We start from the raw sequence: 19,500 nt of genomic DNA, 5'->3' as shown, positions 1-19,500 counted from the left end.
TCACATCTGATGGTGACCTCTGGTGTGTGTTGCAGTCTGTCCCGTCCAATGTTGGCAAGTCTATGTCTGTCGGAGAACATCCGGAGAATAAGAGGAAGAACCGCTGCCAGAATAACCTTCCTTGTAAGTAAACCTGATTCTTTTAACACCAGTTTTTACTATTATCTCCTCCAGAAACTGGTTGATGAGGCCCTAAACTCACCTAACCTCACCTAATCCACCTAACTTCACCTAACCTCACGTCCTAACCTCACCTAATCTCACGTCCTAACCCACCTAACCTCACCTAACCCAACCATTAATCATTCAACATTTTTCTTCCACTGATACTTTAGATATTAACTCATTTTGAATAGGGTTTTCTTCTGCAGTGTAAAGGAAATAACTGGGTGAGTTTTACATTTATTAGTTCTGGTCTTTTTGCACCATCAGTATATTAGTCCTGGTCTTCCCTCACCTCAGTATACTAGTCCTAGTCTTACCTCACCCTCAGTATAATAGTCATGGTCTTCCCTCACACTCAGTATACTAGTCCTGGTCTTCCCTCACCTTCAGTATACTAGTCCTGGTCTTCCCTCACCCTCAGTATAATAGTCCTGGTCTTCCCTCACCCTCAGTATAATAGTCCTGGTCTTTCCTCACCCTCAGTATATTAGTCCTGGTCTTCCCTCACCCTTAGTATAATAGTCCTGGTCTTCCCTCACCCTCAGTATAATAGTCCTGGTCTTCCCTCACCCTCAGTATAATAGTCATGGTCTTCCCTCACCCCTCAGTATAACAGTCATGGTCTTCCCTCACCCTCAGTATAATAGTCATGGTCTTCCCTCGTCCTCAGTATAACAGTCATGGTCTTCCCTCGTCCTCAGTATAACAGTCATAGTCTTCCCTCGTCCTCAGTATAATAGTCTTGGTCTTCTCTCACCTTCAGTATAACAGTCCTGGTCTTCCCTCACCTTCAGTATAACAGTCCTGGTCTTCCCTCACGCTCAGTATAATAGTCCTGGTCTTCCCTCACCCTCAGTATAATAGTCATGGTCTTCCCTCACCCTCAGTATAATAGTCCTGGTCTTCCCTCACCCTCAGTATACTAGTCATGGTCTTCCCTCACCCTCAGTATAATAGTCCTGGTCTTCCCTCATCCTCAGTATACTAGTCATGGTCTTCCCTCACCCTCAGTATACTAGTCATGGTCTTCCCTCACCCTCAGTATAATAGTCCTGGTCTTCCCTCATCCTCAGTATACTAGTCATGGTCTTCCCTCACCCTCAGTATACTAGTCATGGTCTTCCCTCACCCTCAGTATAATAGTCCATGTTGTCGGGGAAAAAAACGACCTCGTTAAATAATCACAGTTACAATATGTAACTAATCACGTTGCTGTTCTTGTACTAATCCATTAACAAATACTAACACAAATTAATTTAATAACTTGTTCAAAGAAAACGAGATCACAGTGGAATTTTCCCCTTCAACATGGGATATATTATTGCCACGTCATTAAAATATCTACATTCAAAATAAATTAATCACTAATACCTCCAGTCCAGAGTTAAAATTAAATAAAAAACTGTTCGCTGTGACTGGATCAAATAAAACAATCAATAAAATCAACGCCTCCCAACCTTTGGGCGTAAATTGACCGAAATTGAACCGGTTGTGGTGGCGTCACCAGCCGGGGAGGAGGAGGAGGAGGGAGGCGGCCATTGTTGAAACAGCGTGGCTCTCGTGAGGCAGCACACACAGGCAGCTACGTTTGTACTCGTAACCCGAGCCTTCCCTACGTTCTTCAGCAGCCACAACCTCTAAATAATGAGAGCACCTCGTATCCGGTTTGTCTCAAACAGTCCAAATTTGATTACTAATCCATTTAATATAATAAATGACATTTAGGTTAGGAGGCGGGCAACCCCCCCCCCCCAAAACAGGCTGAGCCTCTCACACTCACTTAATAAATTACCATCATTTAGAACGTGCCATATCTGTGATAGGAGGTATATTTGCCGTTATATTGTATTCTGAGGGCAGATGTTGTGTGGTCACCAGGGAACCCAGCGACATCAACCTGTTGCTTCACGTGGGAACAGACGCCATAGGCCACGAGGCTCATATGTCTGGTTGTTCACCCATCCCACAGCTGTACCCATACTGAAACCTTGAGTACAAAACTAACTCCAGAATATCAATCAAATAACCATTAGTAAAATTTTCCTGTTAATTCATAAATTCTCGAATAATAGGCTACTGTAATGATACAACCCCCCCTCCCTAATTGTGTTGGAATATGACTTATGAAAAATTCAAAATCCATACAGTCCACCAAGCTATCGAAAGAAATAATATATCAATTATTCGCAATAAATAAAATTACATTAAATTAATCAATTAATTAATAACTAAAATAATTAAAGTCCGACGAGTCCGAAATCCTCACACTTGTCCTCTCACCCTCAGTATAATTATCGTGGTCTTCCCTCACCCTCAGTATAATTATCGTGGTCTTCCCTCACCCTCAGTATAATTATCGTGGTCTTCCCTCACCCTCAGTATAATTATCGTGGTCTTCCCTCACCCTCAGTATAATTATCGTGGTCTTCCCTCACCCTCAGTATACTAGTTCTGGTCTACCTTCACCCCTCAGTATACTTATCGTGGTCTCCCCTCACTCTCAGTATACTTATCGCGGTCTTCCCTCACCCTCAGTATAATTATCGTGGTCTTCCCTCACTCCTCAGTATACTTATCGTCTTCCCTCACCATCAGTATACTTATCATGGTCTTCCCTCAGTATACTTATCATGGTCTTCCCTCAGTATACTTATCATGGTCTTCCCTCACCCTCAGTATACTTATCATGGTCTTCCCTCAGAATACTTAACATGGTCTTCCCTCACCCTCAGTATACTTATCATGGTCTTCCCTCACCCTCAGTATACTTATCATGGTCTTCCCTCACCCTCAATATACTTATCGAGATCTTCCCTTACCCCTCAGTATACTTTTCATGGTCTTCCCTCACCCTCAGTATACTTATCATTGTCTTCCCTTACCCATCAGTATACTTATCATGGTCTTCCCTCACCCTCAGTATACTTATCGAGATCTTCCCTCACCTCTCAGTATACTTATGGTCTTCCCTCACCCTCAGTATACTTATCATGGTCTTCCCTCACCCTCAGTATACTAGTCCTGGTCTTCCCTCACCCTCAGTATAATAGTCCTGGTCTTCCCTCACCATATTAGCCCTGTTCCTCCCTCACCTTTAGTATACTAGTTTTTGTCTTCCCTCACCCTCAGTATAATAGTCCTAGTCTTCCCTCACCTCAGTATACTAGTCCTGGTCTTCCCTCACCCTCAGTATAATAGTCCTGGTCTTCCCTTACCCTCAGTATACTAGTGCTGGTCTTCCCTCACCCTCAGTATAATAGTCCTGGTCTTCCCTCACCCTCAGTATAATAGTCCTGGTCTTCCCTTACCCTCAGTATACTAGTCCTGGTCTTCCCTCACCCTCAGTATAATAGTCCTGGTCTTCCCTTACCCTCAGTATACTAGTCCTGGTCTTCCCTCACCCTCAGTATAATAGTCCTGGTCTTCCCTCACCCTCAGTATACTAATCCTGGTCTTCCCTCACCTCAGTATACTAGTCCTGGTCTTCCCTCACCCTCAGTATACTAGTCCTGGTCTTCCCTCACCTCAGTATACTAGTCCTGGTCTTCCCTCACCTCAGTATACTAGTCCTGGTCTTCCCTCACCCTCAGTATACTAGTCCTGGTCTTCCCTCACCTCAGTATAATAGTCCTGGTCTTCCCTTACCCTCAGTATACTAGTCCTGGTCTTCCCTCACCCTCAGTATAATAGTCCTGGTCTTCCCTCACCCTCAGTATACTAGTCCTGGTCTTCCCTCACCTCAGTATACTAGTCCTGGTCTTTCCTCGCCCTCAGCATACTAGTCCCGGTCTTCCCTCAGTATATTTATCATGGTCTTCCGTCACCCTCAGTATACTTATCATGGTCTTCCCTCACCCTCAGTGTAATTATCATGGTCTTCCCTCACCCTCAGTATACTTATCGTGGTCTTCCCTCACCCTCAGTATACTAGTCCTGGTCTTCCCTCACCCTCAGTATACTAGTCCTGGTCTTCCATCCTCTCAGTATACTAGTCCTGGTCTTCCCTCACCATCCGTATACTAGTCCTGGTCTTCCCTCACCGTCAGTATACTAGTCCTGGTCTTCCCTTTCAGTATACTAGTCTTGGTCTTCCCTCCTCTCAGTATACTAGTCCTGGTCTACCCTGACCCTCACTATACTAGTCCTGGTCTTCCATCACCCTCAGTATACTAGTCCTGGTCTTCCCTCTCTGTCAGTATAATAGTCCTGGTCTTCTCTCCTCTCAGTATACTAGCCCTGGTCTTCCCTCACCCTCAGTATAATAGTCCTGGTCTTCCCTCACCCTCAGTATACTAGTCCTGGTCTTCCCTCACCCTCAGTATACTAGTCCTGGTCTTCCCTCACCCTCAGTATACTAGTCCTGGTCTTCCCTCACCCTCAGTATACTAGTCCTGGTCTTCCCTCACCTCAGTATACTAGTCCTGGTCTTCCCTCACCCTCAGTATAATAGTCCTGGTCTTCCCTCAATGTCAGTATACTAGTCCTGGTCTTCCCTCACCTCAGTATACTAGTCCTGGTCTTCCCTCACCTCAGTATACTAGTCCTGGTCTTCCCTCACCTCAGTATACTAGTCCTGGTTTTCTCTCACCGTCAGTATACTAGTCCTGGTCTTCCCTCACCCTCAGTATACTAGTCCTGGTCTTACTCACCCTCAGTATACTAGTCCTGGTCTTCCCTCACCCTCAGTATACTAGTCCTGGTCTTCCCTCACCCTCAGTATACTAGTCCTGGTCTTCCCTCACCCTCAGTATACTAGTCCTGGTCTTCCCTCACCCTCAGTATACTAGTCCTGGTCTTCCCTCACCCTCAGTATACTAGTCCTGGTCTTCCCTCACCCTCAGTATACTAGTCCTGGTCTTCCCTCACCCTCAGTATACTAGTCCTGGTCTTCCCTCACCCTCAGTATACTAGTCCTGGTCTTCCCTCACCCTCAGTATACTTGTCCTGGTCTTCCCTCACCCTCAGTATACTAGTCCTGGTCTTCCCTCACCTTCAGTATACTAGTCCTGGTCTTCCCTCACCCTCAGTATACTAGTCCTGGTCTTCCCTCACCCTCAGTATACTAGTCCTGGTCTTCCCTCACCCTCAGTATACTAGTCCTGGTCTTCCCTCACCCTCAGTATACTAGTCCTGGTCTTCCCTCACCCTCAGTATACTAGTCCTGGTCTTCCCTCACCCTCAGTATACTAGTCCTGGTCTTCCCTCACCCTCAGTATACTAGTCCTGGTCTTCCCTCACCCTCAGTATACTAGTCCTGGTCTTCCCTCACCCTCAGTATACTTGCAGATGACGAGACGCGGGTGGAGCTCTCCGTCATTAACAACGACCCGTTCTCTAATTACATCAACGCAAACCACGTCTACGTGAGTATTATTTCCTGGGAGGGTGTGGAACTGGTCCCTCATCCTGCCTCTCTGTGTAGCAAGTATATCTCTGTGTAGGAAGTGTATCTGTGTAGCAAGTATATCTCTGTGTAGCAAGTGTGGCTCTGTGTAGCAAGTGTGTCTGTGTAGCAAGTGTTTCTCTGTGTAGCAAGTGTATTTGAGTTGTAAGTGTATCTCTGAGTTGTGTCTCTGTGTATCAAGTGTATCTTTGCGGAGCAAGTGTATCTCTTACCTGCCATTATTAATGTACCTTCTAAGTAACTGTGTGTCAAGTGTTCAACATCACAGATGGATATTGTACCTATTTCGTTTTGTAAGTACCAGTGGAGGGCTCTAATTTGCACTGTTCACTCCTGATCTGGTCACATATATCAGTACTGAGCCATGATGGCCAGTACTCACTCCTGATCTGGTCACATATATTAGTACTGAGCCCTGATGGCCAGTGCTCACTCTTGATCTGGCCACATATATATCAGTGCTTAGCCCTGATGTCCAGTGCTCACCCCATAAATCATTTCGTACCATATTAATATTGAGTACAGAGTTATTCCAACATCATGCAGATATTAACCTTTCATTTGAAATGGTTATTCCTGAACTCGTCTCAAATATGTCCTTCATTCAGTGGAGAGATTTGTATGTATATTTGCATGAACATAATTTTCTCAAGGTTAAATATATAACTGTTAACAAGACACTGTGTTGGGGACTCACAACTGGTAGTTACTAAGCTATTCCAATGCTCACTCTATCAATATACCTTTATTCGTTGTTATCTTCATCTCTCGGTACATGGTATACCATATGCATGGAGAGAGGTTCATAGGTTGAGTAAAAAATGTAAATTATTTTATAGCTTCAATTAATATTTTCTTACATAAAAAATGTATATAAATATTATTATAATCATTAAGAATGTCACCAAAGGCCGCACTCGACGTAATACTGAACAATCATTCTTATATATTCAGGGGTTTGGAGGTGTCCTGAAGTACATAGCCTCGCAAGGCCCCAAGGAGGCTAATGTGAGCACCCTCGGCGACTTCTGGAGGATGATTTGTGAACATCACATCTACGTCATTATAATGGTGGCTAACTTTGAGGAGGGCGGGAAGGTAATTATATATTAAAGTGTCTTTTTGAATCACCCTAAACTTGAATGAAAAGTGTAATTTTACTTTTACGAAGAATTCAGACAAGTACTTGTAATTATTTGAATTTATTTTTGTCAAATGACCAAAACTAAATTGTCTTCAAGGGTATTTACATTGAGACGTGTACTCTATTTCCCTGTGTATATACACTTGAGGCGTTTACTGTATCACCCAGTGAATATACACTGAGAGTTACTTTAGACATGGAGTATATTCAGAGCGGAATTATACTTGCTGGCTTGTCAGTATGCTTGTGTCACGGCCTTAATAACCCTCCAGCGGTTGGTAGGCCTTAAGCCCAACATCAAGCCAAACTAAATTCCTAGATTTATTTAATCTATATAGTCATGTGAAATTAGTTGGTCGGATATTCAACAGCATTACAGAACTACAGGAGCCAAAACTGTAAATGTGTCTGAAAGAGTAAGACAAGCTAAATTACAGTTGTTTGTCCAGCTCAGTTACAGATATTCCTGAAGGTGTAGAATGAAGGGATGGGTATGATGCCCTGCGGTGAGTACGATGCCCCTTGGTGGGTATGATGCCCCATGGTGGGTATGATGCCCTGCGGTGGGTATGATGCCCCTTGGTTGGTATGATGCCCCGTGGTGGGTATGATGCCCTGCGGTGGGTATGATGCCCCTTGGTTGGTATGATGCCCCGTGGTGGGTATGATGCCTCGCGGTGGATATGATGCCCCGCGGTGGTACGGACGTCACTCATCACAGCTACCTTGTCACTGTATCTGTGAGTGTATAATACGTGTGTCCTGAGGTAGACCTGAACACACACTATCTAGTGTACATATGTATGTCCTTAGGTTTAGGTATAGTCCATTATTATTCGGCATAGAATTTTTTTGTATAACTTTTTATTAGATTATATTCACTGTGCTCTATTTATTGAACTAAAAACTACGGCAATTAAGCTAATGAAATTAGATTTAACTCGTACATAATAAGTAGTTACATATTCAATTGGTTTATGGGAGATATATATACATAATAAATAAATACAATTTCCGTGTTATTTTATCAGGAAAATGTGGGTAAATACCTGGATTTTGGAGGAGCCCTGATGATTGGTGACTACAAAGTGGAAGTTGTTAAGACAGATCATCACCCTAATTACAACGTGTCTCTTGTTCAGGTAATGTACACTGTACTGGCTGAGTATATGGCAGCTTCTTTAGAGGAGAGTTGGGCAGCTTCTTTAGAGGAGAGTTGGGCAGCTTCTTTAGAGGAGAGTTGGGCAGCTTCTTTAGAGGAGAGTTGGGCAGCTTCTTTAGAGGAGAGTTGGGCAGCTTCTTTAGAGGAGAGTTGGACAGCTTCTTTAGAGGAGAGTTGGGCAGCTTCTTTAGAGGAGAGTTGGGCAGCTTCTTTAGAGGAGAGTTGGGCAGCTTCTTTAGAGGAGAGTTGGGGCAGCTACTCTAGAGGAGAGTTGGGCAGCTTCTTTAGAGGAGAGTTGGGGCAGCTTCTTTAGAGGAGAGTTGGGCAGCTTCTTTAGAGGAGAGTTGGGCAGCTTCTTTAGAGGAGAGTTGGGCAGCTTCTTTAGAGGAGAGTTGGGCAGCTTCTTTAGAGGAGAGTTGGGCAGCTTCTTTAGAGGAGAGTTGGGCAGCTTCTTTAGAGGAGAGTTGGGCAGCTTCTTTAGAGGAGAGTTGGGCAGCTTCTTTAGAGGAGAGTTGGGCAGCTTCTTTAGAGGAGAGTTGGGCAGCTTCTTTAGAGGAGAGTTGGGCAGCTTCTTTAGAGGAGAGTTGGGCAGCTTCTTTAGAGGAGAGTTGGGCAGCTTCTTTAGAGGAGAGTTGGGGCAGCTTCTTTAGAGGAGAGTTGGGGCAGCTTCTTTAGAGGAGAGTTGGGCAGCTTCTTTAGAGGAGAGTTGGGCAGCTTCTTTAGAGGAGAGTTGGGCAGCTTCTTTAGAGGAGAGTTGGGCAGCTTCTTTAGAGGAGAGTTGGGCAGCTTCTCTTCCTTCATTGTGGCACAAGGGCCAAGTAAATAAGTATATCAACAAATATATTTAAACAGTATTTAATTAATGCAAATGAAGAGATATATACTGTGGATAGAGAAAGCTGTGGACTTAACATGTGGTATTTAAAGGGCGTTTGGAAACCTGTGGCCTGGTAAAGGCATATATCTATATTATGGGGAATGAATCTGTCTGTCTTTATCTGTCTCGGTCTGTCTGACTGTCTATTTCTGTCTGTCTGACTGACTATCTATCTCTGTGTGTGTGTGACTGTCTGTCTGTGTCTGTATGTCTGACTGTCTGTATGTCTGACTCTGTCTGTCTGTCTGTCTGTCTGTCTGTCTGTCTGTCTGACTATCTATCTGTCTGACTGTGATTGTGTATCTGATTGTGTCTGACTGACTGTCTGTCTGTCCATTTGTCTGATTGTCTGTCTGTTTTTCTGACTGACTGTCTGTCTGTCTGACTGCCTGTCTTTGAATGTCTGTGTTTGTCTGACTGCTTGTCTTCGTCTGTCTGTCTGATTGTGTCTGTTTGTCTGTCTCACTGTCTCACTTTCTGACTTTTTGTCTGACTGCCTGTCTTTCTGACTGTCGGTCTGACTGCCTGGCTGTCTGTAGGTCTGTCGGTCTGACTGTCTGTGTATGTTTGTCTGTCTGTCTGTCTGTTTTCTGACTGTCTCTGTATGTCTATCTGTCTGATGTTCTGTCTATATGTCTGTGTCTGTCTATCCACAAGCCAGATGCTTGGCGCTAGCCACAAACACTTTGTAGAGGAATTGGTTTAGGATGGATATAGGCTGGTCGGAGTAAGCCTAATTTAAATGCTTTACGAAATATTAGCAATTATAAAGACTATGCTATTTGCACAGTCAAGTATGAAATATGTTGTATGATTTCCGTGGAGTTTTTAGTGACAAGAAAATGCTGGAAGAAAGAAGAAAACCACAGCATCTGAGAGACCCATTCAGTTCTTTCAGTGCTTCTTACTTTTCTCAGTGCTTCTTGTTGGGGAACCAGAGGGAGAAAGAGATAGAGATAAGTGGGATAAAGATAGCTAGCTAGATAAAGATAGAGGGAGATATAGAGATAGAGATGAATATAGATATGTAGATAGAGATAGATAGATGTATATAGATATGTACATAAAAATAGACAGATGTAGATAGATAAAACGAGATAGATTTGTGGGTTAATATTATTTCTATATCATGTTAATTATTTACATAAATATTTAGAAAATGGCACAAAATCTTCACCGAGCATTGTGCTGCAGACGAAGAGTTTATATATTTTGCATATTTTGGTGTTGGATCTCAGGTCAGCCTAATTCATGTAAATAGCCAAGTGTAATTTTAAATACCGATGGAAAACTGGTTGTATTTGCAGGTGTGGAAGAATGGAATTGCTCACACACTAACCCACTACCACTACTTGAGCTGGCCGGACCACGGCGTGCCCACCGAGGCCCACAGTCTGGCCACCATGCTACGGCAGGTCATCCTCACGCATTCTGAAGGTACGCCGCCCATCACAACATTTTATATAACTTGTGATTTTTACTTGAATTGTAGTTTGATTAGTTTATTGTGGACCCCAGCCCTGATCTGTGAGTGGTGGAGGAAAGGTTAACCCCACATAATGGTGTTCAGGAACTGACCCCAGCCCCATTCTGTGAGTGGTGGAGGAAAGGTTACACCCACATAATGGGTTCAGGTACTGGACCCAGCCTCGTTCTGTGAGTGGAGGAATTGTTACACCCACATAATGGTGTTCAGGTACTGGCCCCAGCCCCATTCTGTGAGTAGTGGAAGAAAGGTTACACCTACATAATGGGTTCAGGTACTGGACCCAGCCTCGTTCTGTGAGTAGTGGAGGAAAGGTTACAACCACATAATGGGTTCAGGTACTCCCCATTCTGTGAGTGGTGGAGGAAAGGTTACACCCACATAATGGGTTCAGGTACTGACCCCCAGTCTTATTCTGTGAGTGGTGGAGGAAAGGTTACACCCACATAATGGGTTCAGGTACTGACCCCAAACCAGCCCCATTCTATGAGTGGTGGAGGAATGGGTACACCCACATAATGGGGGTTCAGGTACTGACCCCAGCCCCGTTCTGTGAGTGGTGGAGGAAAGGTTACACCCACATAATGGGGTTCAGGTACTGGCTTCGGTGTTCTTGAAGCCAAGCCATCAACATTTGTGGTGAACAAGTTACGAAGAGTTGTCATTCGCCTACCATGCTTGCTACCCGGCCAGTGTGTTGTGAAGAACACCGCCAGCCTCGGCCACCCTTTACTCTCAAGTGTAGACCATTGTCATCACGAGCCACACTAAATGTCACACTAAATGACATCTTTGGTTGTGGGTGTATGTTATTACTGTAGTCAGCCCTTGTCCTGCGTCCACAACAATACTGAATAATAATAATATCTTATTTACAATACAATCTTGAAAGATTATCTGCTTGAATACAAATTATAAATTTTTAGGCAAACCATTTGATTTTTTTCCTGAGAAAATAATTTTTAGGCTCAGAATAAAATCTGTCAATTATTGCTCCCAAGGAAACTGGCTATGGTAGCTCTGGAGATGTTTAACTGGTGCTTGTTTCGTCTTCAGTAATGATCTGGCATCTCTGTTTTTGCTGAAAGCTAATTTAGTTTGTAATTATATATATAATTAGCAGTCATAGTTCTTTCTGGACCGTAGTGTGTGTGAATATTACATTTGTGAGCTGTGACGGGGTTTTTGTGTGGATCTTTCATGGTGTAGACCTCACGTGGTGTGGGCCTCACGTGGTGTACACCTAACATGTCAATTTGTTCAACTTAACTGTTTATGAAACACTTCATGAATATGGTCTTCACATACAGGAAAGGGGAGAATATTCAGAAAGAGTATGCCAATAAAATACTGTACACTTGAACAGTATATGACACTTGAAGATTTTGAGTCAGTGAGCAACATAAGATTATAAGTATATTACATGCTATGAGTGGCAGGGAATATATAGAGCACACAGAGATATTACAAATATCTGGAGCTTGAAGGCTATGAGCATCTCTGCCCGGGAGATTGGTATGGGGTACAGAGTAAGTGACTTGGCTAACTCACAAGTGTTCGCCGAAGCTCACAGCCGTGACTATATTGTCTGGAATTAAGGGAAATATGTTTCTAGTGACGGTGTTCAAAACGGTAAAGTTATACCATGAAATATGACATGATGTATATGAACAGGAATATTGATGCTAATAATGATATATTTTTAATCCTATAACACACACACTGTTAATTAATTTAGATAAATTTCAAAGTAAGGCTGGTCATTCCCATGCATATCACAGAGTGTAAATGCATGGGGAATGCATTGTAATTAAAAATACACTTTCATGCTGGGAAAGTACACCTTGTCTGGACAAAAAATGGGGTGTGTAGTTGAGACACAACTACACTATTCGGGATGAATTTTCAACTGTCACACGACAAGACTTGTGTACCTATTAAAAGTTGATGTGTTGATCCACCTAATTATGTTCGTTATTTGCCAGTTGGTGTGGTTGTGCACTGTTCGACTGGGATGGGACGCACAGGCACTGCCCTGCTGGTGCTGCTCTTACACGAGATGTTGATGGTCCAGGGCAGTGTGGACCCACTGGAAGTCTTGGAGAGACTGTGGGATTGTCGAGCTCGTCTAGTAGAAAACACTGCTCAGTACAACCTTGGTCTTCAAATATTTGATGAGCTTCTCTATGGAGATAACACTGTCATTCCCACGGTCAGTGCACACGATCAGATGAAAGAGTTCATGAGGACAAGTCATGAGCTTTACCAGAAGGCTTTGGCCCTACCGTCTGGCCTCACTTTCAAAGTGGCATCTCAAGCTGAATACTATCAGCTAAACCGCAACCCAGCTGTTGTACCAGCAGATACTCGAAGGATCTTCTTGAAGATGGAAGGTGATGAGATGCTTTCCCAGTATATTAATGCAGTGAGACTGGACGGTCTGGATGAGCCGGACACCATGATAGTGACGGAGCATCCCCTTCCCTCCACGCTCAACAAGTTCTGGAAGCTTGTGGTCGAGAAGAAATGTCCAAGTATTATTTTCATCAACACATTTGATGGATATGAAAAGGTAATTTATGTGTATTGTTCAGTAGGTCCAATATTTAGCTTGACAAATGGTGAAGTGTGCACCTCATCACAGCATTTGTGCCATACAAAGAAGTAGCCTATTTTATGTGTTACTCAGTAAACGAAATATGTAGCTTGTTAAATATGTTCATCGTTTGATCCATATTGCAAAAATATTTCCTTTATTCTATACATGTGAATTTACCATTTATTATGCTACTATTTATTCAGGTAGCTAATGAGAGCCCCGTCGGCTCCCTGAAACTATCAAATTGACATGTGCCATAATAGTTTGGTGTCATCAATCCTTGGAGTTCAAGTGCCTACTGGGGGCCACGAGCCAGAACCTGCCCCCTCCCCCCTCAGTCGAAGGGAGCAATGGCTATATGAATGCTCTATAGGTAGGGATTGTCATGTCTGCCATCAACTGGGAAAAGCACCCAGAAAGGTAGATGAACCATTATAAACCTGCAACTGGTTAAAATTACAACCTACGACCGAACAGAGGACTAGAACCCCCCCCCCTCCCCCACCCCAATAGAAAACAACGAAACAACCAACACGTCATCCACAACCTCCCCCCCCCCCTCCCCACTCAGTCGAGCAGACCGCATCACCCACAGTTCGTAGACTCATGTGCCTCTCTGGCCTCAAACTTTTTTCTCTGGCTTTGCATTTGTGACTTTACTAGATGTGTTGTGGTGGCCAGGTGTTCCTATATGTTTACTGGGCTGCATGCACCTAGGGTTCTCTTCCCTAGGTGCTCGGTAAGTATGTCCCATGTGAGTCAGGGTTATCTTCCCTGGGTTGTTGTTTGAGTCTCACTCCCGTTAGAGGCCTTCATCACTTGGTGTTGTTCACGCCCTTGGGGTATGACGGGGTCTTGGGCTTCCCGTCTTGCCTTGGTTATGGGGTGGGTTTGTGCTGGGTGGGGCGCACTGCAGCCAGTGCAGCTTGCATTCAGCGGCCGCTCTCGTGATTGCTGAGTTCGACCTCCGGGGCCCTTGCATCAGTTGCTGCATCTCCACAGCAACTCTCAAAACTTTGGGTTCATCATTTTTTACAGGCCGGCCAGAGGCGTTGGGTTCCGTCCTTCCGTTGAGCTCACAGCTAGGTGTGGGAGTTTGCTACTGTGTGGCGTGTACTGCGGGGGATTCTGCTTCCTCGGGGCTCAATGATTCGGCTCCATTTGAACTACTCTCTGCAATTCATGGCTCTTTGGGGCTGGTCGCTTCGGGTAGCTCCACGCCGTTCACATTCACATTGTGTTCAACGTCTTGGTGGATGGCCTGTCTCGCTTCATTACTCTTTCCACGGCGTGGCTGGTCGACTCTGCCTCCTTCCTTGGCTTTGTCGGACGTTTGGGTGCCTAGAGGTGGACCGCTTCCCATTGGCTTAGTTCCAGCACCACCCAATATATGTGGTGCCTTTTCCCCCGATTGTGAGGCGTTCGCGGTGAACGCTTTCTGGCAGGACTGATCATGGTGGGGGTGCTTGTACCTTCATGTCCCCGTCCAGCTGTTGTTTCGGGTTCTGGCATGATCGAATCCCTTTGGGGAAGAGTGGTTCTCTTGGCCCATGGTAGTGTGGTCAGCCCAGCCCTACCTTGGTTTCAGACGCTTCTTGCACAGTGTCCGATCCCGGGAGTTTTTCTACGGCTCCTCTTTCAGCAGGTCGGGCCAGTGAGGTGCCTCGCGGGTTTGACTTTCACTTCCACTCATTGTGTCTGTTTTTTTGATGCGGGTGTTTCGCCATTTGTGTGGCAATCAGGTGACTTTCGATGGTGTCCCACCTGTGGGCTTCCCCTTGGCGACAGTATGCAATCCTGGCAGTCATTCCGCCATTTCCTATCTCTTCATAGGTTATAGTAGGTGTTAAGTTCCGGTTGTTTTGTCCTTGGCTCTTACGGACTGGCGTCTTATTCCAAATACTGTTTCTTCTAGTGCGACGCTGGTGGAGCCGCTCCCTCTTGTGTTCGGGGTGGATGCCCCTTCCGCTCTGTTCCACATGCTCTCTCATGTTATTTTCACCTCGGGTCTGCTCATACGCGACTTGTGCCTTCTTGATCTCTGGACCAGGGGCTCTCGTTTCTCTCTCCCTCGGTTGTTGTGGCCCTTTCAGTCCGGGTTTATTTTCAAAATAACGTGACTTTAGCCTCTTGGGGTCGAGTGTGGGGAGCTTCCTGCTTTTCTCTGGCGCAGGGGTAAAACGCCATTTTCTGGGTGAGCCCCAGAGGCTCCCTATCACCCTTCTTCCCTCCGGCAGTTTTCATCATTCTTTGAACTGAGGGTGGTGCGGCTTGCTAGCCTGAGCGGGGTTTCCCTCTCCCTGTTGGGGAGGGTGAGGTGCTAACAGGCAGGCTTGCTAATTGGATGACGTGTTGTTTGTTTCATTGTTTTCTGTTAGGGGTGGTTCTGCGCCTATGTTTGGACGTAGGTTGCAATTTTAACCAGTTAGAGGTTTGTAATGGTTCACCTACATTTCTGAGTGTTTTCCCTGGTCGATGGCAGACATGACAAACTCTACATATACAGAGCTCATATCGCCATTTCTCCCTTCGCCTCTCTGAAGGGTCCAGGCTCTGGCTCGTGGCCCCCAGTAGGCATTCGAACTACACGGACTGATGGCACCGAACTAATATGGCACATGTCAGTTTGATAGCTTCAGGGAGCTTCCAGGGCTCACCCAGAAAATGGCATTTCATTACACAAAAATCACAATAGCGTGATGCATCAAATGAACAAATCCACAAGGGCCATGACGAGGATTCGAACCTACGTCCGAGAGTATCCCAGATGCTGCCTTAATCGACTGAGCTATGACATGGTATAAGAATTGCAACCAGAAATTCTACTGAATTTACTTGGATCCTGCAGCCTCTCCGAGACACAAACCAGGATTTTACACAATTCCCCATGCACTCGAGCTATGTCAATATGCCGTTCTACCTCTTCGCCCTTACTTCATTACACATTTGTAATGAATTTTACTTAATTTATTCAATAGAATTTCTGGTTGCAATTCTTTTACCTTGTCGTAGCTCAGTCGATTAAGGCAGCATCTGGGATGCTCTCGGACGTTGGTTCGAATCCTTGTCACGGCCCTTGTGGATTGGTTCATTTGACATTTCATTACAACCAACGTGGGTATTTTAACACATCCTAAGGCAATAACTGTTCGGATGGTTCCTCAATTTTATAATTACTGTGTGATTCACGACCCTATAATTATCTTGAAGCATAATTGAAGTATGAAAATTAGTCCTCTGTACAAAAACTGAAATCAAAAGATTATTCAGTGGGACCAATGTGTGGCTCTCTTAATTAATGTTTGCTTCATGTTGCTGGCAGGATTGACCAGACCACACACTAGAAGGTGAAGGGACGACAACGTTTCGGTCCGTCCTGGACCATTCTTAAGTCGATTGTCCATTCTAACAATCGACTTGAGAATGGTCCAGGACAGACCGAAACGTCGTTGTCCCTTCACCTTCTAGTGTGTAGTCTGGTCAAACTACTTCAGCCACGTTGTGACTCATCACCTGCTTGCTGGCAGGAGTTTCCGTGTGTGTTGCCTGGACCCGACTGTGACCTACAGGCGGGCCGCTACACCGTCCACACGCTCCATGTGACACCCTACAAGTCTTTTGACCTCTACTCTATTGAGGTGTTCTCCCAGCAGGTATGGTATCAACTTTATTTTTGTGCCTTGATATTTCAACGGGGTCAGAATGGTTGAAATTGTTATCAGTATAATTCCATCATCATTATAGTTTGGTACTTTATAATTGTAAAAGAATATTATATTTGTATGCAAAGCAACCATTCAACGTATATTACCAAATATTTTCCACACTTCTCAAATATTATGTCTAATAATAGTTAAGTGAGTTAGGAATATATAGCTAAGTGAGAGGAATGTCATGAGTGGGAAATGAGTGATGTTTAAACTTGGTGTCCAGAATATACACCAGACAGTGAGCGTGTACCAGCTTACTTCGTGGCCGTACAGGACCCAAGTGCCTCCCTCGCCCCACGTCCTGGTCGAAGTGTCAGAGATGCTGCTGCAGTCTCCCCGGTCTCCCGAGGCTGGTCCTCTCCTCCTGTCTTGTGGGTAGGTGCTCCTTTACTTCCATCTTGTATGATCTGCATACTCTTTGTTGCCGTCCTCACTAATACATCAATTATTCCTGGGAATGAAACATAACATCCAAATAAAGCATTCACTTAAAGCAAAATACACTATATTCATATTTTGTCAATAAAGTGAAGTCAGGTTATCTAAAAAAGTAATAGGGCTACTGGTATTTAGTCCAGTTTTATTTACATCAAATTGATTTTGGACACCTATCTGTTTATCCTATTTCAAAAGTTACCCATTTTCATCCCGTTTTTCACAGTGCTGTCGTCAATAGTCTCATAATATTCCTTACTTATTCCATGTTCACGCTTGATCATGAGTGATTATGAGGTCCTGAATATTATGTGTGAACTGTAAGCGTGATCTTGGCAGTGACGGGGTGACGGGGTGTGGACTCTTGGCTGGCGCCCTCTTGACTATAGAGAACATTCAGAAATCTAACAAGATTGATGTTTACCGCACTGTTGTGAAACTTCGTCGGGCTCGACCACAGTTCTTTGTCTCTCAGGTAAGTCAGCGCAGCCTTCTGTGTAATGCTCATAAGTGTATGTGTGTGTGTGTGTACTCACATAGTTGTGTTTGCGGGGGTTGAGCTCTGACTCTTTGGTCCCGCCTCTCAATTGTCAATCAACTGGTGTACAGATTCCTGAGCCTATTGGGCTCTTATATCTACTTTTGAAACTGTGTATGGAGTCAGCCTCCACCACTTCACTTCCTAATGCATTCCATCTGTTAACTACTCTGACACTGAAAAAATTGTGTGTAGTGTTATTATTATTAATGTGATTTAACATATCTTATTATAGGGTTTACCTTATTCATGTATAGGGTTTACTTTGCTCGTATAGTGTGTACCTTTACTCAAGTATAAGGTTTACCAGTTTCCAATATAAGGGTTTAGCTTTACTCAAGTATAGTTTATCTTGCTCAAGTTTAGGGTTTACCTTAATCAAGTATTAGGTAAACTCAAAAGTACTGTACCAGCTTTACCTTACTCAACTACAGGTTATATTTGAATTCAAGTCAAAGTTTTTTCGCTCCCTCAAGTTTAGACTTCACTCAAGTACAAGGTTGACAGATTAAACATAAGTGTTCTTGTCATTCCTCCAGGACCAGTTTGAGCTGCTCTACAGTGCCGCTGTTGTGTACCTGGAGAATTATGACACGTATGTGAACTTTCCAGTTTAAACCACTGAAGGAGGAAGACTGCGTGATGGTGCTCTGCCTGCAAGTTACACATTTGGGGACATGCTGTGTTATGTAGACTTTGTAGTGCTGTGTGTACACCGTGGAAAACTTGTAACTGTTTTATAGTAAATGTAGATCTTGTAGCATTTATTATCTAAAAGGTTTGTGGTGGATGTTTTGTGTACTCTACAGGCTATTAAACTTGACTTTTTTTTAATATTGTAGATTTTGTACCACATTATGTGGGAGCTTGCTTGTTGATTGTCTACATATTTTGAAGGTTATTTAATTTTAAAAGGTTTTTAGTATTAGAAATTTTGTAGCACTTAAGGTGTAGAAGATATTTATTGTTACCAGTGTTTTCTACTAGTGTAGATTTTGTAGCACTTAAGGTGCATAAGACTTGGTGTACCACTGTTTTATACAGGTGTAGATTTTGTAGCACTTAAGGTGCATAAGACTTGGTGTACCACTGTTTTATACAGGTGTAGATTTTGTAGCACTTAGGGTGCATAAGACTTTGTATACTACTGTTTCATACAGGTGTAGATTTTGTAGCACTTACGTTGCATAAGACTTTGTGTACCACTCTTTTATACAGGTGTAGATTTTGCAGCACATAAGGTGCATTAAACTTGGTGTACCACGATTTTATTCATGTGTAGATTTTGTAACACTTAGGGTGCGCAAGACTTGGTGTACCACTATTTTATACAGGTGTAGACTTTGTAGCACTTAAGTTGTGTAAGACTTGGTGTACCACTATTTTAAGCAAGTGTAGATTTTGTAGAACTTCAGGTGCGTAAGACTTGGTGTACCAGTGTCTTAAGCAAGTGTAGATTTTGTAGCACTTATGGTGCATTAAACTTGCTACACCAGTGTTTTATGCAAGTTTAGACTTTGTAACACCAATGATAATACTCTGTATACGTTAAGACTGGATTATTAAGATTGAAGCCATTGTTAGTAATGAGCATTTTGTGGTACTCTGAACGTAGAAAAGTGTTGAGGAACGCTTCCACCTGATCCACAAGAACGAAACTGAAGTGTGGAATGTTGATGAGGCGGTGTTGTGCCCAGGTGAGGAGGGGTTGTATGCACGGGCTCAGGATGAAGCGGTGATGTGCCCAGGTGAGGAGGGGGGGCGGGATGCACGGGCTCCGTATACAGCAGCTTGACAACCTTCACTCACCCACTACCTGCTGCTGCATATCGTACAATAGTTTAGGTTTGATTGTCCAGTATATTTATTATGTTGTTTTAGTAACCAATGTGAGAACTGTTTATTTACATTCGTGATTGTGTTTTTGATTAATGTTGTGCCTCATCGTCGTGGGAGATGTGGTGTGTTTATGAAGTTATC

The 19,500-nt window shown here is 43.9% G+C and overlaps 1 protein-coding gene across 1 annotated transcript in view; it reads left to right on the top strand.

The window, feature by feature from the left end:
• The window catches only part of LOC123747618 (receptor-type tyrosine-protein phosphatase F-like), a 160,679-nt gene extending 141,659 nt beyond the window's left edge, over positions 1 to 19,020 (top strand). Inside the window, exons 44-54 of the mRNA XM_069328944.1 lie at positions 36 to 123; positions 5,452 to 5,528; positions 6,524 to 6,667; positions 7,745 to 7,855; positions 10,060 to 10,189; positions 12,224 to 12,810; positions 16,365 to 16,490; positions 16,771 to 16,922; positions 17,322 to 17,457; positions 18,060 to 18,622; positions 18,739 to 19,020. Of these exons, the coding sequence (XP_069185045.1) occupies positions 36 to 123; positions 5,452 to 5,528; positions 6,524 to 6,667; positions 7,745 to 7,855; positions 10,060 to 10,189; positions 12,224 to 12,810; positions 16,365 to 16,490; positions 16,771 to 16,922; positions 17,322 to 17,457; positions 18,060 to 18,137 (1,629 nt within the window). The 3' untranslated portion in view covers positions 18,138 to 18,622; positions 18,739 to 19,020. The remainder of the gene's footprint in view (positions 1 to 35; positions 124 to 5,451; positions 5,529 to 6,523; positions 6,668 to 7,744; positions 7,856 to 10,059; positions 10,190 to 12,223; positions 12,811 to 16,364; positions 16,491 to 16,770; positions 16,923 to 17,321; positions 17,458 to 18,059; positions 18,623 to 18,738) is intronic.
• Positions 19,021 to 19,500: the final 480 nt, after the last annotated feature.

Source organism: Procambarus clarkii, chromosome 22, assembly GCF_040958095.1.
Source record: "Procambarus clarkii isolate CNS0578487 chromosome 22, FALCON_Pclarkii_2.0, whole genome shotgun sequence".
NCBI classification, from domain to species: domain Eukaryota; kingdom Metazoa; phylum Arthropoda; class Malacostraca; order Decapoda; family Cambaridae; genus Procambarus; species Procambarus clarkii.
This window is presented reverse-complemented; position numbering and strand designations above follow the sequence as displayed.